The sequence below is a fragment of the Phocoena sinus genome, chromosome 5 (genome assembly GCF_008692025.1).
Source record: "Phocoena sinus isolate mPhoSin1 chromosome 5, mPhoSin1.pri, whole genome shotgun sequence".
Taxonomy (NCBI): domain Eukaryota; kingdom Metazoa; phylum Chordata; class Mammalia; order Artiodactyla; family Phocoenidae; genus Phocoena; species Phocoena sinus.
Window position 1 is genome coordinate 135661803 of NC_045767.1, and position 20381 is coordinate 135682183.

Here is a 20381-nt window from a genome sequence, read left to right on the forward strand (position 1 = left end):
ATATATAACTTCTGATGCTAAAAGTAGTAGAGCATGAAACATTAATGTTACTCATAATATGGCTATATCCATGTTATCATTTAAGATATTCATTTGATTTTTATTTTCTAAATTGCAGGGTGAAGTCTGTCCCAGAGCTGAAGGCGAGGAAGTCCAGAGGTGTGTGTGGGCCACAGCTGTCAATGTCAAGGACAAGTTCATTTATGTGGCACAGCCAACTTTGGACAGAGTCCTTCTTGTTGATGTGCAGTCTCAAAAAGTTATTCAGGTATGAATGACTCCTCCTTTTGAAAGTGGTTTTGAAGACTATTTAATTTAATGTAATAGACTTTACCAGGTAACTCGTGCATTGCCATTTGGTTGCCATTGATAACTTGTTTCGTTATTTGGATAACTAAAAAGTATACACAATTTCTACAAACTGTCCTCTCATTCCACTCCTTGAGCCTAAAGAATTAAAGAAGTAATTGAAATAGCTTTTGTTTTCAACAGTTAGATTCCGTGAATACCTCATAATCCCCACATGACCAGTTACACAAAAAACATCCTCACAATTGTTTATTCTGTCTAGAGCAAAGAGAGTCCCAGTCCAAGGCCAATTAAGGTGTTCCTAGTTACCATCACAGTAAAGTAGTATATCTTTCTCATGTGATTCTTAACAAAGGCTGAGACAATAGTAGATTTACTAGATAATAGTAGTTTAGTAGGTTTTACTATAGTAGTAAAACAAGTAATATGTGCATAGGTCAATGACAGAGAAAAACACCTATAACACACCTTGCCATGTCATTTTTCCATGTTGCCATGGTCATGGTTATGAAAAACTATTCTGGTTTGAGCCATCACCTATTTTATGCCCTGCTCTTTCTAAGACTGTCCATCTTGGACAGTCTACTAGAACTCAGTCTTACAATAATCAAGGGGCAGTGCAGGATTTATGCCCGGGCAGTCTGGCTCCGGTATCTCTCAGATACTGGCTCCAGTATCTCAGCCTAACAGTATCCTGTTAGGATCTATGGCTTCTCAGCTCAAAGGAAACAAACTTAAAATAGTTTTGTGAGATATGTATAATCTGTTAAATGGGAATAATAACTGTACATATCTCATAAAGTTATATTGAGGATTATACCAATTTATGCATACAAAGCATTTGTAGCAGAGTCTGGACTATAGAAGTGCTATTTACTATCAAAATTCTGACAGATGCAGGAATCTAACCATTTCTTATATTTACAGAGATTTTTTTTTCTTTTGCATCAGTATTGGTTTGAATTTGAAGTAGCTGTTAATCCCTCTAATGTTGATTCCTGACTAGAACCAAAAGAAGTGTTAAGAAGTTCAAAATCAGGGCCTCTCATTCTAAGAGTTCTTAACAGCTTCACATGAATTCATCCACCCACCTATCCATTCCATCCGCCCACCTATCCATTCCATCCACCCATCTATCCATTCCATCCACCCATCTATCCATTCCATCCACCCATCTATCCATTCTGTATACTTCATTAATTGCCTTTTATGAGATGTGTTTGGTATTACAAATAAAAGAATCAAAAGTGTTTCTATTAGAAAGCTCTGATATCTCCAGGGTTACAAATTTACAATGGATAATTAGTCCAGTGGTTCAGTTTCTACTATGAGAATGAACAGAAGAGTCATGAGTAGAAGGATGAATAACTGTCTACTAGAAAATTCTAAGGCCTCCAGGGTTACACAGTTCCCTGTGCACCCAATCTAATGGTCCAGTAACTTCTGTGAGAACATATATTTTCTGTCTATTTTGCTTCCTATGTGTCTGTCTTTGAGACTGCTTGATTTTTGACCAGGTTGATTTTACTTTGATTTCAGCTGCAACATAGGCCAGCGAATTATAGGCATTCAGTCAGGGATTATCAAGACTCTTTAGTTAGCATGTGTTAGCTACTAGATGTTCTTTTAATCAGGCTGGTTTTTAAATTCAGTGTTCAAACTAGAAACCTACACTGACTGAGTATGTACTACCTAGTAGATATTCAAAAGTGAGAAAAGTTAACATAATTTATTATTCATCTAACTTCCATCTTCAGACAATGAAGTAAAATTTAAAATTAATAGGAAATATCAATAATGAAACATTCATGCAATGGTAAAAAATCACATCAATTATATTATTTTTCAAAGGGTCTATAATGCCTATAAAAAAGTAGAATGTAAAAGACATACAAGGTTAAAATATTAAACTAATATTACAATATAATTATGATTGTGGATATTTTCAGATAAGAATCTAACACATTTTTAGAAGTTAGAAAATTGGGCCTCAGTCCAAATGGGTTTTCCATGTGATCTTATGAAAATAATAATTATGCTTTATTACCCCTTCTAGTAATTACCTATCCAAAGGTATTCATTATGTGGCTTTCTGTCACCATAAGTCAGTATTGCCTAATTTTGAATATTACAGAGATGGAAATATACAGTATTCATTGTCTGTGTCTGGCTACATGATAATTGTGAAGTCATTTTGTTTGCATGGAGCTAGTGCTATTCTTTTTTTTTTTTTCGCTGCAGAAAAATCGATTACAGTTGATTCTCATTGTTTGCTGGTTCTGAATTTAAAACTCACTCTCTTGAATTTATTTAGATCCACAAAACCAATACACATGGTGTTTTGCAGACGCTCAGGGACTTGTGCAGAGTGAGGAGAAATGTGTGACCTGAAGTACATGTTCCCAGCTCAGGTTGGAAAAGGAGACACCCCGACTTTTTTGGTTCGGCTTTCATACTGTGAACAAGTGTTTTTTTCACGGTCTATTTACTATTGTGTTTTCAAGGACAACTGTGTTGTGTTGAAACGCTTGTGAAGGAGGGTCGTGGTGTGCCTAACGGTGGGCTTAATTCAGTCATGAGTCCTAACGCTGTATGGCCCTGAGTTCAATGTTACTGGTTTATTTTTTTAATATAAATTTATTTATTTATTTATTTGTTTGTTTATTTCGTTTTGGCTGCGTTGGGTCTTTGTTGCTGTGCACGGGCTTTCTCTAGTTGCGGCGAGCGGGGACTACTCTTTGTTGCGGTGCGTGGGCTTCTCGTTGCAGAGCATGGGCTCTAGGAGCGTGGGCTTCAGTAGTTGTGCTACGTGGGCTCAGTATTTGTGGCTCGCGGGCTCTAGAGCGCAGGCTCAGTTAGTTGTGGTGCACGGGCTTAGTTGCTCTGCAGCATGTGGGATCTTCCTGGACCAGCCCTCGAACCTGTTTCCCCTGAATTGGCAGGTGGATTCTTAACCACTGTGCCACCAGGGAAGTTCTCAATGTTACTGTTAATTAATAAACAATATGTATTAAATAACATTTCTCTGTGCAGAAACACTCATGAAATTAGGTTATGTATTGATCAGATAGATGATGAAAATCTTGTGACCAGAGACTGATAGGAACCAAACTATGCATTTCCTATAGAAGCAGTGGTTCAGTGTTCAGAAATTCAGTGTTTGTGGTGACTTTGTAGAACAAATGCCATTAATAATGAGAAGCAAATGTATTTTGAAATATCAGACTTTATTTATACATTAACAGTAGAAAGGATAAATTCTGGAGGGAGATAATAGAAAGAAAAGGGAAATGTTGATAATTCGGTCAAAGTGAATGAGAATTTTCTGTAATATAATAAAGAGTAATACATAGTATATGTATATAATAATAGATATAATATATGTGTATATGTAATATATATTATATATACTATATATATTTGTATATATTATATACATATACTATGTATTACTCTTTATTATACAACTTATAAAATATAATACAGGAAGCTCTCAGATTTAGAAAGGACAATGAAACAAATGGAAAAAAATCAATACCTGAATATATTAACATGACACAGCCACACATAAAGCCAAAAGGAAGATCTAAAAATAGGAGATAAAGTACTATGAGAACAGCAGCTATTTTCTCAGTAGCGATAATGGACACCAAAAGAAAGTGAAATAATATTATTAAAAGACTAAATGGAAATAAAATATGCTCTGATATTGTATGGTCAGTGGAAAAAGTATATAATTTATTTACTGTATCAGATACAAAAAAATAGACTTTATCAACAAAATAAATTTAAACAAAACTGAAACTGAAAACTATATGCTTCAGGAATAAGGAAAATTAAGCAGTTCTACGTGATGTATAGAGAGCGAGTAAACTGGTAAACATAGGACCTATTAAAATACTAACTGTCAATAATAATATTCCCTGAATTTAAGTTTGAAAGTTTTAAAAGAGTGAAAACACAGGACTAAAATAGCAAAAAAAAAAAGTTTAAATATTGTACAACAATATGTAAGCAGGGAAAGGGCTGATATTATTTGAAATATATATGTTAAGGTTCCTTGTATTATTTAAGAATGGGAGTAATTATGGATTACCTATGTACATTAAGTATGTTTATTAATATTTTAAGAAACTGTGTCTTAAATATTGTATTTGTCTATGAAAAAATAGAATTACATGAACAACTTACTCCTAAATACAGTAGGAAAAGAAGAATTAAGAAAGAGAAAACAGTAAGAATGGAAAAATCAGGACAAAAATCTTTAAACAAAATTATAGAATAAAACCAAATATGTTTATAATTACAATAACCGAGATTGGAGTAAAATAATAGCTGATAATAAAAAGTAATGGACCGAATAATGAAAATCTTAGCCATATGCAGATTATGAGATATATCCCCAAAATAAGAAAAAATAAAATTTGAAATTTAAGGACAGTTCCAGATAATTTAGTCATATACTAACAAAACAAAAAAGCTGATGTAAGTGAGAAATATTTGATACTTCTGTTCTTGATAAATCAACAGACAAAATTAATACTTTATGCAAATTGAACATTATTACTATGCTTGAACTAACAGATACCTGTATTATTTTTTTGCATCCAGCAGTAATTAAATATACATTATTACTAAATATTTCACTTTCTAAACCTTTTCAATATCATTTGATATCACCATTCATCCTGCTTTAATTAAATACAACACACTGCGTAGCTTATAAACAACAGAAATTTGTTTCTCAAGGTGGCAGTATGACCATGACCTGGTGAGGGCCCTCTTTCTGGTTCATAGCCATTGCCATCTCACTGTGTCTTCACATGGGGGAAGGGGTGAGCGATCTCTGTGGGGTCTTTTTTGTAAAAGCACTAATCCTACTCGTGAGGGCTCCATTATCATGACCTAACCACCTCCCAAATGCCCATCATCTGATACCATCATCTTTGAGGGTTAGGATTACAACAAGTGAATTCTGGGGGGACACAAACCTTCAGACTAGAGCATTCACTAAAGGAAACATTTTTGAAAATGAACACATGCTGGGTTATAAATTTAGCCTCAAGAAATATTAATGAAATCATTTTACACTGATTCTCTGACACAGTGCTAAGCTATCAAAAACTGCAAAGTAAATTTAAAATGTCAATATCAATAGCAGGTAATATTGGTAATCATGATTAAACATGTTGAATCCAAGTAAGACTGTCTTTGAAAGAATTTTGTTACTGTAATGAAAAAAAATAAATAATAGATTGAAAATAAAACATTTGGGCTTCCCTGGTGGCGCAGTGGTTGAGAGTCCGCCTGCCGATGCAGGGGACCTGGGTTCGTGCCCCGGTCCGGGAAGATCCCACATGCCGCGGAGCGGCTGCGCCCGTGAGCCATGGCCGCTGAGCTTGCGCGTCCGGAGCCTGTGCTCCACAACGGGAGAGGCCACGGCAGTGAGAGGCCCGCGTACAGCAAAAAAAAAAAAAAAAGAAAAGAAAAGAAAACATTTAACTAGATAATTTTAGAATTTAGCTGAAGAAAATCACAATACTGTAAATGAAAGAAGGAAAGTAAAAATATATGTAGATAAAGGCACAATGAAATGAATATATAAAAGGTAAAAATTGATTTATTCAAAAAAGACTAATTGAAAGGAAACTGAGAATTTGGGCAAAGAACAAGGACAAAAGTCATGGTTAATACTATTAGAACTGAATAAAAGAAATAACAATAACCACAATCCTGGCAGAGAGTAAAAGGAACTAAGAAAGTATTAAAGTAAAAGTCATGGTAGTAAATTTGGAAATGTAGTGAGAAAGAACAAATTAAAGAGAAGGTATAAGTTAATAACATATAATCCAAGAAGTAATCAGAAAGGAACACTTTTATGACAAATGAACTGATTTAAGAGTACTAAAACAGAAAATTCTGTCCCAGATGGAATTAGAGGTGAAAATTCTTCCGAACTTTAAAGTAACATTTTAGCAAGCAATTTGATGAGAAGTAGTGATTAAAAAATGTGTATTTTCACTGTCTTGATGGCTGACTTCCTGTTTTACCCCTTCTACCCACTCTATATACAGTCTCTGCATATTCTTGGATTGTCAGCTATCAAAAACAAATCTGAACCCAGTCTTCATGCATCTTGCCTCGTGCCACCATTTATCAGCCTTATTGCCTCATTTTTCTATGACTGCCTTCCATTTGAGGAATAGTAGGAACGGAGAGTAACATAACAGAGACTTCCCTATTGTAGGAAATATGTGGGCACTTAATCCTTGGATCAAAAAGGCAGTACTGTGTCATGGGTTTGCCCACACAACTCTGGGGAGGTATGGGATGGAATTGAATATTGCCCTTCTGTCAATAAAAAGAAAAATTTTGAATTATAGGGGTGCTTGAATACCTCCCTGGAAAGAAGTAGAGTGAAGTAGCAGCTGCAGTGATTTGGGACGTTCTGCAGTGATCTATTCTATAGATATTTAGAGGCCAAATTAGTTTAGAAAATGAAAATTTCCATATTGGGTATATTCAGTCTAGCCATCTTTCTGAAAGAGACATTATTTTCTGAAGCCTATTGTTGACTATAAATATCAACCTAAAATTTTACGTATATACTCCATAAAAATGTCTTTTAAAAAATTAAAGTTTTCTATCTTTGAATTTGTCTAAATTCTTTTTTTTTGTAACCATGTATAATTTCAGTCTGTGAGCCTCTTTAGATGATGAAATTCCATAAGTCTATTAAGTGTTGGCTGAAATAACACATCCCTATATTTGTCTTAACATGACCTTAGAGTATGTGAATTTTAATGCTTGAAAGTACATGCTTAAAGGTGAATTAGGAATATCCTAATGACTCTACTTTTATACTTGAAAATAGGCAATCTCTTAGAATTCTAAATTCCCTCAAAGTTTCTCCTAATTTAAAAACAACATGTAAATAATAGATTTAACAGATGTAGGTATTGAAACTTATGCTTTATAAATTAATAATCCAATTAATTCAAGTTTTAAAACCCTTTAAGGAAAGCATATTTCTAGCTACTTAAAAAAATAATGGTAAACTGCTTCATTTGTGATTTAAAGCTTTATTCATATCCAAGGACAGAGTATACTCAAAGTCACCTGCAAGGTACAAAGTTAGTTTTGTGAAAAGTAAAGCATGCTTTCTCAATTTGATACCTTTTCTCAACAGAGGCTGACTCAAGTCAGCCTTTTTTGTATCCAAATGAAGTTATACTTACTGATTGTGTGCTGTACCTCTGTTTGTTTCTTTATTTTAGCCTAAGTATATTATACAGTGGCGACTAAGAATAATAATTATAATCAAAATTTAATCATCTCCAGAATATGATAAAAACTAGTATAGAATTTTTTATAGGGGGGACAGAGAGATAGAACAGTGAAGTCCAAAATCAAATTGCCTTCTTTTTGAACAGAAAAAAAAGTAGAAAAAAAAGAGAGAGAAAAAAAGAACAGTAAACTTATTTAAATTTACTCTTTCAAGTTTTTTTTCAGTCCAATTAAATTGGATCCCTAGTGTTTTATACTGACCTTATCTAAGAAATCATATTTCTGACTTTCTTTTATTTCTTTTGTATATATTTGAATGTGAGAATTGGTATTAAGTGTGTAATTTTAGCACGAAACATTTTAAAAACTTGAACATTGTTGCATTTTACTCTTAAATGGCAAATGTTTTCTTGACAACATGTTTTACAAACCTCATGATAAATTCTTACCATAGGGGTATATTTGTTTTCAGTGGATACATTAATATCATTTCTGTGTGCAGCTTAAAAATAAAAGGTCACACATTTTTAATGGAATCTGTCACCTTGGTGTTGCTCTAAACATCAAATGCTTATTACTTTTCTTGCCATTAATACTTTTTGTAAGAATGGCATGCAGGTGATATTTTCCTGCGTAAAAGATTAACTAGTAAACAACTGACCTCATTTTTGCCTTCTGTGGAGCAAAATCAGGTTCTGCTTGGATGCGGAAGTGGCTTATTGTAACACATCGGGTATTCTTAAGTGTCATCAGCAGTCTTCTCTAGCTGTTAGCGCATTATCCTGAGAATCTACATCATTACTTTAAATTAGGTTCACTTAATTAGCCAGCTGGTATTCTCCTTGTCAGACTGATACACAAGGTGTGTTTCACTGCTCCTTCATGTCAAGGCTAAACTCCAGGTTCAGGGTATCTTTGTTGCTATTCTCACTACTTTGCTCTGACAAAATAACCCATCTTTAAGTAAGTTGACACAACTGGTCCATAACCAGTGTAGCATCAGTTTTAAATTATTTGTAGTTGGTGCACCCCCCTCAAGGAATACTGATAAAAATTTTTTCAACATCTTTATTGAAGTATAATTGCTTTAAAATGGTTTGTTAGTTTCTGCTTTAAAACAAAGTGAGTCAGCTATACATATACGTATATCCCAATATCTCCTCCCTCTTGTGTCTCCCTCCCATCCTCCCTATCCCACCCTACTGGGTGGTCGCAAAGCACCGAGGTGATCCCCCTGTGCTATGTGGCTGCTTCCCACTAGCTATCTATTTTACATTTGGTAGTGTATATATATCCATGCCACTCTCTCACTTTGTCCCAGTTTACCCTTATCCCTCACCATGTCCCCAAGTCCATTCTCTAAGTATGTGTGTTTATTCCTGTCCTGCCCCTAGGTTCTTCAGAACGATTTTTTTTTTTTAGATTCCATATATGTGTGTTAGCATACAGTATGTGTTTTTCTCTTTGTGACTTACTTTACTCTGTATGACAGACTCTAGGTACATCCACCTCACTAAAATAACTCAATTTTGTTTCTTTTTCTGGCTGAGTAATATTCCATTGTATATATATATGTGCCACAACTTCTTTATCCATTCATCTACTGATGGACACTTATGTTGCTTCCATGTCCTGGCTATTGTAAATAGAGCTGCAATGAACATTTTGGTACATGACTCTTTTGAATTATGGTTTTCTCAGGGTATATGCCCAGTAGTGGGATTGCTGGGTAATATGGTAGTACTATTTTTAGTTTTTACAGGAACCTCCGTACTGTTCTCCATAGTGGCTGTACCAATTCACATTCCCACCAGCAGTGCAAGAGAGTTCCCTTTTCTCCACACCCTCTCCAGCATTTATTGTTTGTAGATTTTTTGATGGTGGCCATGCTGATTGGTATGAGGTGACACCACAGTGTAATTTGCATTTGTATTTCTCTAATGCTTAGTGATGTTGAGCATCCTTTCATGTGTTTGATGCAATCTGTATATCTTCTTTGGAGAAATGTCTATTTAGAACTTCTGCCCGTTTTGGATTGGGTTGTTTGTTTTTTTTACATTGAGTTGAATGAGCTGCTTATAAATTTTGGAGATTAAGCCTTTGTCAGTTGCTTCATTTGCAAATATTTTCTCCCATTCTGAGGGTTGTCTTTTCGCCTTGATACGGTTTCCTTTGCTGTGCAAAAGCATTTAAGTTTCATTAGGTCCCATGTGTTTATTTTTATTTTTATTTCCATTTCTCTAGGAGGTGGGTCAAAAAGGATCTTGCTGCGATTTATGTCATAGAATGTTCTGCCTATGTTTTCCTCTAAGAATTTGATAGTGTCTGGCCTTACATTTAGGTCTTTGATCCATTTTGAGTTTATTTTTGTGTATGGTGTTAGGGAGTGTTCTAATTTCATTCTTTTACATGTAGCTCTCCAGTTTTCCCAGCACCACTTATTGAATAGGCTGTCTTTTCTCCATTGTATATTCTTGCCTCCTTTATCAAAAATAAGGTGACCATATGTGTGTGGGTTTATCTCTGGGCTTTCTATCCTGTTCCATTGATCTATATTTCTGTTTTTGTGCCAGGATCATACTGTCTTGATTACTGTAGCTTTGTAGTATAGTCTAAAGTCAGGTAGCCTGATTCCTCCAGCTCCATTTTTCTTTCTCAAGTTTGCTTTGGCTATTCGGGGTCTTTTATGTTTCCAAACAAATTGCAAAATTTTTTGTTCTAGTTCTGTGAAACATGCCATTGTTAGTTTGATAGGGATTGCATTGAATCTGTAGATTGCTTTGGGTAGTAGAGTCATTTTAACAGTGTTGATTCTTACAATCCAAGAACATGGTATATCTCTCCATCTGTTTGTGTTATCTTTAATTTCTTTCATCAGTGTCTTATAGTTTTCAGCATACAGGTCTTTTGTCTCCTTAGGTAGGTTTATTCCTAGCTATTTTATTCTTTTTGTTGCAATGGTAAATGGGAGTGTTTCCTTAATTTCTCTTTCAGATTTTTCATCATTAGTGTACAGGAATGCAAGAGATTTCTGTGCATTAATGTTGTACCCTGCTGCTTTACCAAATTCATTGATTAGCTCTACTAGTTTTCTGGTAACATCTTTAGGATTCTCTGTGTATAGTATCATGTCATCTGCAAACATTGACAGTTTTACTTCTTTTCCAATTTGGATTCCTTCTGTTTCTTTTTCTTCTCTGATTGATGTGGCTAAAACTTCCAAAACTACGTTGAATAATAGTGGTGAGAGTGGGCAACCTTGTCTTCTTCCTGATCTTAGTGAAAATGCTTTCAGTTTTTCACGACTGAGAAAAATGTTGGCTGTGGGTTTGTCATATATGTACTTTATTATGTTGAGGTAAGTTCCCTCTATGCCTACTTTCTGGAGGGTTTTTATCATAAATAGGTGTTGAATTTTGTCAAAAGCTTTTTCTGCATCTGTTGAGATGATCATATGGTTTTTCTCCTTCAATTTGTTAATATGGTTTATCCCATTGATTGATTTGTGTCTATTGAAGAATCCTTGTATTCCTGGGATAAACCCCACTTGATCATGGTGTATGATGCTTTTACTGTGCTATTGTATTCTGTTTGCTAGTATTTTGTTGAGGATTTTTGCATCTATGTTCATCAGTGATATTGGCCTGTAGTTTTCTTTTCCTGTGACATCTTTGTCTGGTTTTGGTATCAGGGTGATGGTAGCCTCATAGAATGAGTTTGGGAGTGTACCCGCCTCTGATATATTTTGGAAGAGTTTGAGAAGGATACGTGTTACCTCTTTTCTAAATGTTTGATAGAATTCGCCAGTGAAGCCCTCTGGTCCTGGGCTTTTGTTTGTTGAAAGATTTTTTTTTTTCTTTTTGCGGTACGGGGGCTTCTCAGTGTTGTGGCCTCTCCCGTTGCGGAGCACAGGCTCGGGATGCACAGGCTCAGCAACCATGGCTTACGGGCTCAGCTGCTCCGTGGCGTGTGTGATCTTTCCGGACCAGGGCACAAACCCGTGTCCCCTGCATCAGCCGGCAGACTCTCAGCCACTGTGCCACCAGGGAAGCCCTTGTTGAAAGATTTTTAATCACAGTTTCAATTTCAGTGCTTGTGATTGGTCTGTTTATATTTTCTATTTCTTCATGGTTCCATCTCAGAAGGTTGTGCTTTTCTAAGAATTTGTCCATTTCTTCCAGGTTGTCCATTTTATTGGCATATAGTTGCTTGTAGTAATCTCTCATGGTCCTTTGTATTTCTGCAGTGTCAGTTGTTACTTCTCATTTTTCATTTCTAATTCTGTTGATTTGAGTCTTCTCCCTGTTTTTCTTGATGAGTCTAGATAGTGGTTTATCATTTTTGTTTATCTTCTCAAAGACCAGCTTTTAGTTTTATTGATCTTTGCTATCATTTCCTTAATTTCTTTTTCATTTATTTCTGATCTGATCTTTATGATTTCTTTCCTTCTGCTAACTTTATGAGTTTTTTGTCCTTCTTTCTCTAATTGCTTTAAGTGTAAGGTTAGGTTGTTTATTGGAGGTGTCTCTTGTTTCTTGAGGTAGGATTGTATTGCTATAAACTTCCCTCTTATAACTGTTTTTGCTGCATCACATGGGTTTTGGGTTGTTGTTTTTTCATTGTCATTTGTTTCTAGGTATTTTTTCACTTGCTCTTTGTTTTCTTCAGTGATCTCTTGGTTATTTAGTAGTGTATTGTTTAGCCTCCATGTGTTTGTATTTTTTATAGAGTTTTTCCTATAATTGATATCTAGTCTCATAGCATTGTGGTAGGAAAAGATACTTGATACGATTCAATTTTCTTAAATTTACCAAGGCTTGATTTCTGACCCAAGATATGATCTATCCTGGAGAATGTTCCATGAGCACTTCATAGGAAAGTGTATTCTGTTGTTTTTGGATGGAATGTCCTATAAATATCAATTAAGTCCATCTTGTTTAATGTATCATTTAAAGCTTGTGTTTCCTTATTTATTTTCATTTTTCATGATCTATCCATTGGTGAAAGCTGGGTGTTCATGTCCCCTACTATGATTGTTACTCTTGATTTCCCTTTTTGTGGCTGTTAGCATTTGCCTTATGTATTGAGGTGCTCCTATGTTGGGTGCTAGCTATTTACAATTGTTATATCTTCTTCTTGATTTGATCCCTTTATTATTATGTAGTGTCCTTCTTTGTCTCTTTTAATAGTCTTTATTTTAAAGTGTATTTTATCTGTTATGAAGATTGCTACCCAACCTTTCTTTTGATTTCCATTTGCATGGAATATCTTTTTCCATCCCCTTACTTTCAGTCTGTATGTGTCCCTAGGTCTAAGGTGGGTCTCTTGGAGACAACATATATGTGGGTCTTGTTTTTGTGTGCATTCAGCCAGTCTATGTCTTTTGGTTGGAGCATTTAATCCATTTACATTTAAGGTAGTCATCAATATGTATGTTCCTATTACCATTTTCTTAATTGTTTTGGGTTTGTTATTATAGGTCTTTTCCTTCTCTTGTATTTCCTGCCTAGAGAAGTTCCTGTAGTATTTGTTGTAAAGCTGGTTTGGTGGTGCTGTATTCTCTTAGCTTTTGCTTGTTTGTAAAGATTTTAATTTCTCCATAAAATCTGAATGAGATCCTGGCTGGATCGAGTAATCTTGGTTGTAGGTTTTTTCCCTTTCATCACTTTCAATATGTCCTGCCAGTCCCTTCTGGCTTGCAGAGTTTCTGCTGAAAGATCAGCTGTTAACCTTATGGGGATTGCCTTGTATGTTATTTGTTGTTTTTCCCTTGCTGCTTTTAATATTTTGTCTTTGTATTTAACTTTTGATTGTTTGATCAGTATGTGTCTTGTCGTGTTTCTCCATGGATCTATCCTGTATGGGGCTCTCTGCACTTCCTGGACTTGATTGACTATTTCCTTTCTTAGGGAAGTTTTCAACTATAATCTCTTCAAATATTTTCTCAGTCCCTTTTTTTTTTCTCTTTTTCTTCTTCTGGGACCCCTATAATTTGAATTTTAGTGCGTTTAATTTTGTCCCAGAGGTCTCTGAGACTGTCCTCAATTCTTTTTGTTCTTTTTTCTTTATTCTGCTCTGTGGTAGTTATTTCCACTATTTTATCTTCCAGGTCACTTATGCATTCTTCTGCCTCAGTTATTCTTCTATTGATTCCTTCTGTAGTATTTTAAATTTCATTTATTGTGTTGTTCATCACTGTTTGTTTGCTCTTTAGTTCTTCTAGGTCCTTGTTAAACATTTATTTTATTTTCTCCATTCTATTTCCAAGATTTTGGATCACCTTCACTATCATTACTCTGAATTCTTATTCAGGTATACTCCTCTTTTCCTCTTCATTTGTTAGGTCTGGTGGGTTTTTATCTTGCTCCTTCATCTGCTGTGTGTTTCTCTGTCTTCTCATTTAGCTTAACTTACTGTGTTTGAGGTTTCCTTTTCGCAGGCTGCAGGTTCATAATTCCCATTGTTTTTGGTGTCTACCCCCAGTGGCTAAGGTTGGTTCAGTGTGTTGTGTAGGCTTCCTGGTGGAGGGGACTGGTGCCTGTTCTCTGGTGGATGAGGCTGGATCTTGTCTTTCTGGTGGGCAGGACCGTGTCTGGTGGTGTGTTTTGGGGTGTCTGTGACATTATTATGATTTTAGGCAGCCTCTCTGCTAATGGGTGGAGTTGTGTTCCTGTCTTGCTAGTTGTTTCGCATAGGGTGTCCAGAACTGTAGCTTGCTGGTCGTTGAGTGGAGCTGGGTCTTAGCATTGAGATGGAGATCTCTGGGGAGCTTTTGCTGTTTGATACTACATGGGGCTGGGAGGTGTCTGGTGGACCAATATCCTGAACTTGGCTCTTCCGCCTCAGAAGCTCAGGCCTGACACCTGGCCAGAGCACCAAGACCCTATAGTGACACAGCTCAGAAAATAATGGAGACAAAAGGAAAGAAAGGAAGAAAAAAAGAGAATAAAGTTATTAAAATAAAAAATATATTAAAAATTAAAAAATTAAAAATAATTAAGAAAAGAAAATAAAAGAGAAAGAAAGAAAGAAGAAAGCAACCAAACCAAAAAACAAATCCACCAGTGATAACACACGCTAAAAACTATACTAAGAAAAAAAAAAGGACAGACCGTATCCTAGGACAGATGGTAAAAGCAAAGCTATAGTGACAAAATCATACAAAGAAGCATAGACATACACACTCACAAAAAGAGAAAAAGGAAAAAAAAATATATATATATATATAAAAAGAAGGAAGAGAGCAATCAAATCAATAAATGAATCTACCAATAATAACCTCTAAATTCTAAACTAAGGGTGAGTGCCGGTCGGCACCGATCCTCTGTGCGGGAATCTCTCCGCTTTGCCCTCCGCACCCCTGTGGCTGTGCTCTCCTCCGCGACTCCGAAGCTTCCTCCTCTGCCACCCGCAGTCTCCGCCCACAAAGGGGCTCCTAGTGTGTAGAAACCTTTCCTCCTTCACGGCTCCCTCCTAGAGGTGCAGGTCCCATCCCTATTTTTTGTCTCTGTTTTTTTCTTTTGCCCTACCCAGTTATGTGGGGAGTTTCTTGCCTTTTGGGAGGTCTGAGGTCTTCTGCCAGCCTTCAGTAGGTGTTCTGCAGGATTTGTTCCACATATAGATGTATTTCTGATGTATTTGTGGGGAGGAAGGTGATTTCCACGTCTTACTCCTCAGCCATCTTGAAGGTCTCTAATACTGATAAGTTTGTATCACACTAGGTATGTCGGGATTATGAGGGAGTTAAAATTTATAGATCTACAAAGAAAAAAAAGAACTCATACTATAAGTAAATTGTATCCTTATTCAGTGTTTGAAACAATACTTTAAAATATTAAAGAAAAAATATCAGTATCTTTATAAAGCTACAACAGATAAAAACTTTGTTATTACATTATGTAGTATATTTTACACATTTTTACAAAGGAATAGGATAAGAAGATAATTCATCATGATAATATAACACTGAAAATGGTACTTACATGGGAAAATAAGAAATATGATTCTAGGATCTGAATATTTAGACTACTATTAATTACAATAACAAAATGTTAAGTTATTTGAAAGATACTTCTGAATATGTCTCATAAATCAATAAATCTTTGGAAGAAGGATTGTGGCTTAATTATCTGAATATCACCAGGCCAAGCAAAGACTACTGTGTACAGAAAATTACGGTGTTTATGGGATGGAGAGAAATTTCCAAACTATAGTATCAGAAAATTGTATTTAAACAAAGTCTCACAGAATCATTCAATAGATCAAAAGTGAGCCCCTTTGTTCTATTATGGGGCAGTTCAAAGCACCTGCTGTGAATAGGCTCATTTCTGTAAGCTTCTCAAGGCAAAGTTTGAAAACAATTTTTCTAGCAAAATAATATTGGTAGTCAAATGCAAATTATACTAAGTACTAATTGAGCATTCTATGCACATAAGGTAATTTTGAGGTGAAAGATAAGCATATGTGCAGTGCTTTTTTCCAATCACATATTCTTGAACATTATATACTGATTTACATTGTTTTTCTTGATAAATGCTCGATGGCTGCAGAAACAAAAAATATTTACACTAATGGTCTCCAAACGAAATGTATGCAACACAAGGGCAATGAAAGATGACTAGTTGTGAGAAGGGAATCCCAAGACACTGTTTATTTTTATTTTTATCTTAAAAAATCATGTTACATTTTATAAATATTTAACATATGGACCAAAGTTGGAGACCTGAATTTATCTGTATATTGGATGGTGGGTATGACGTTATCTTGAGAGGAGAGTGTGAATTTTATAGTCTGTAGGGATGGACGTTGGTACCCTTAGTCTTTTGTTTACTTTTATCTATATAAATATCAATAGTGTACACGTCAACAAAACAACTGTCAAGATTAAAATAATAATTTGTATTTGTAAAATATTTAGAGAAAAATTTTGTTCATAACAAGCCTAGTGCAGAGTGTAGTTGTCTTTGTTATATAAAGTAATAATCTTGAGTATAGTGCCTTTTGTCCTGTTGTTCAATATTGCAATTTGCTTTTCCCAATGAAGTAGATGTAGATGTTCATTAATTATATACTGAATACTACAATTTACAAGGTACTGTTCTAAGTGCGTAAGTGATACCGTTGAGCTAAACAGACACAAAAGGCCTGCCTTCTTGGAGCCTAGAGCCCACTGGATAGAGACAAACAACAAAAAATAAGAATACTAAAAATGATATGTAAATTCTACGATATGGAAAGTGGTCAGTGCCACTGGAAAAGGTAAAATGGCAGAGCAGACCAGGTGGGATTGGGAAAGTGAAAGATGAAGGGCAGGCTGGGTACACTATTAAAGAGAGTGGTCATGCTGGCCTCACCCACAAGGTGAGTTCTCAGCAAAGGTGTCCAAGAAGTAGACACTGGGTTATCTGGGGAAGGCATTTGGTTCTGGGGAAAAGCCTCCAAAAAGTAGAAGTGTGATCGGCATGTTGGATGAACAGCAAGGAAGCCAGAGCATCTGGATTGGAGCCATCGGGGGGAGCCTGGAAGGTGAAGGATCTGAGCAAGAAGACCAGGTGCGACAGGTCATTATAAGGGCTTTTGGCTTTTACTCTGAGGGAACTGAGAAGACATTGTGTTTTGAGCACACTGGTGCCATGATCTGCCTGATGCTCACCAGAAAAGAAAAGAAAACAAATCACTCTGACGAATCTGTCGAGAAAGTGGACGAGTAGAAAGTTGAAGGGTGGAAACCAGGAGATGAGGTTGGAGGTGATAGAGGCCCCTATGTGGTCTAAGCAGGGCAGGAGCTGCAAAGGGCTCAGCGTTTGGAAGGCAGGTCCAGCTGGGGCGTGAGGATGGGAAGTAGAGGAGAGAGAGGACCATTAAGGATAATAGACTCTATACTGTCTTTTTCAAAAATAAGATCTGTTTTATAACACAGGCTTACAGGCTTACTTGTGGCACGAATTTCTTATGTGTGTCAAATATAGTGCCTTTCTCTTTTTCAGAAGCTAATGGTCTAAATTGAACGTTTAGAGTAATTTCCAAAGTAGACCAGCAGATACTTTATAAAAGTCAACACCTGTAATTTATCCCTTTCAAACATTGGCCATGTATGTAGGAAAATTTCTGTTTTTTGACTGAAAACTGGGTTATGGAAAGATGATCCTGAATACGGTTGTTTGCACATATTTTTGTCATTGTTGTATGATTTCCTTGCCGAAAACCATGTCAACATTTCCTCCGTAAAACGTTTTGTATCTGCACACTTGAAAACTTGTAAATAGATTTTTCCTTTCAAATTGAGAAGTTGTTTTGAAAATTGATATTTTCTTCCTTCAAAAACGTATATCTTCACTTATTTGAAGGAATTTAATTTTGAACTGCCTTCTGACACCTCCTGAAATATATTCTCATAACTTAACTTTAAAAAATACACTACCACGTGTCAAATTGATAGCCAGTGGGAACCTGCAGTGTAGCACAGGGAGCTCAGCTCAGTGCTCTGTGATGACCTAGCGGGGTGGGATGGGAGGGGTGGAAGGGAGATGCAGAGGGAGGGGATATAGGTATACATATAGCTGATTCACTCTTTTGTACAGCATAAACTAACACAACATTGTAAAGCAAATATACCCCAATTAAAAAAAATAAGATAAATAAAAAATTGTCTCTGTCCTGCCATTTATAAAAGAAAATGTTTATAAATCAAGACTCAATTAAAGCCTCACTTCTTCTTCTCCCCCATCCTGCTCTGTACTTCTTCCTCTGAGCTTCCAAGGCGTTTGGCCCTTACTTTTATTTTGTGACAGGCATCAAGTTATTTTAAATTCTTCTTGCACCCTCTCACCTATAAACTCTTCCAGGACAGAGACTGTGATTATTAAAGTAAATAACCTCTTCTAGTTTCTTCATTTGCTAAACAAGGGCATTACATCTCTAAAACACTATAATGCTGTCACGAAAATACTCTAGTTCAGTTAGTTTTTCTAATAGTAGGAGCAGTGGTATTTCCATCATGTTTAGCATTCATCAGGCGTACCTGAGCACTTTATATTTACTACCTCACCCAGTATTTACAACGACCCTTTGTAGTAGGTGTTATTACTGTCTCCATTTTATTATAGAGGAAACTGAGCCACAGAAAGCGTTAGTAAGTTCCCAAGTTATTATTATTTAAATTTAAGTGAAGACACTAAGATTTGAAGTCAGCTTCCGAATACATACACATAAGCATGGTGTATACGGCCTCTCAGTGATTCTCCCCTGGGATTGTACTGCTTATACAAATGATACTGCATATACTTGGGTCCCATGGGTTTCTCTTCACCCTCCAAAAGAAAAAAACCCAAAAGAATGTTTCTTATCTATGAAGCATAAATAAGAGGGCAACATATCCACGCATTGTCAGGAATGAAGCTGTCCACTAGGAGGAATGGTCTTTCATAGGTAGGGAGGTTCCCACTTTGGGAAAGAACTCAGACCCAGATCCCGGGCTTGCTGTTCACTGGCTGGATGACTGCCGGTAAGATAAGTGTCTCAGTTTTCTTATCACGTCTTATGGGGACATTAACAGAACCTATGGATCGTGGTGTGTCCTTACAAGGTAATATTTATGAAGGGCCAAGTGGAAAGAAAAGAAATTTATGAGAGCTGGCAAACTGAAAATTTTTATTCAAATTGTTCCCTACTTTATAAAGTTATCTAAGGATCTTTGCTATTTTTATAACCATATCCTAACAATTGATTAACAATGAGGTCTTTTTGTTATTGCTGCTTCTGTTGCCTATTGAATTATTTTATCTTTAACTTTTTAAATGCCTAAAGATTATTCCATTTTAAGTTGCATGCAAAATAGGCTATTATAATCCTACATAGATCAGGTTTAACATATAAAGGGAAAAATATGAAAAATCAAAGGAATCTTACTGCCTTGTTATTAGTGTCATGATTAATGATGGCTCTTTTGCTATACACCCGTTGAAATTATTGATCAGTACATGAAGAATCGAAATGAAACGTCTGGCATTCACTTGAGGACGATTCACCCAATACCAGACCAGCTATTCCTCAAGCAATAGAACTGTATAGTTATCCCAAATAGCATCAAGTCTCGGGATGGTTATTCTAGGTTTGTGCCGCAATTCAAGACTATCATGGAGAATTCAGTCTCCCTTCATGTTTCTCCTGCTGAATCCTCAAAGTGGTGGCTTTTCCTTCTTAAGCTTATTGTTTCGTGACCTCAAAATGGCTTTAGAAATTGAGGCTTAATATCCTCATCTGACAGCATTCAAAGCAGGAAGAAGGAGAAAGTGTGGTGCGTGGAGGTCTCCTCCTGCTATTGTCTCCTTCGATGGAAATGCTTCACTCTCAGAAATCATTCATCACCTTAATCTTCACAATGTGTAAACTAGGATATGCCATGTGACTCTCCCTCACCTCTAGGGAGTCGGGGAAATTTCACCCTTGTCAAAGGGGAATAAGATTAGTCATTGGCTTAAATCTCTGCTGGTCCTCGGGTGGGCTACCTTCCCTTAGAACATCACTGCCCAGCTGAACCCAAAATGTTATCGTGGCTCTGTTAGCCAGAAAGAAAGGGGTGAGGACACTAATACAGAAATGCTTAAATAGGTCTTTTCAGAAATCCAGTAATTAATTCTAATCCAAGAATATTGAGAATTTTAAATAGATAAAATACAGGGCAAGATTTCAGAAAAGAAATACTTTAGTAAGACTAAATTGCCAAAGTGTTAGTTAAAATATGAATCTCTATATATTCAACTACAACTATAGTTTACATTTAATCC

At 35.9% G+C, this 20381-nt stretch overlaps 1 protein-coding gene across 3 annotated transcripts in view; it reads left to right on the top strand.

Annotated features, from left to right (window-relative positions):
* The window catches only part of FSTL5 (follistatin like 5), a 728230-nt gene that overhangs the window by 661896 nt on the left and 45953 nt on the right, over positions 1-20381 (top strand). For all 3 annotated transcript variants that reach the window (XM_032633746.1, XM_032633747.1, XM_032633745.1), the window contains one exon: positions 119-268. In XM_032633746.1, the coding sequence (XP_032489637.1) occupies positions 119-268 (150 nt within the window). The remainder of the gene's footprint in view (positions 1-118; positions 269-20381) is intronic.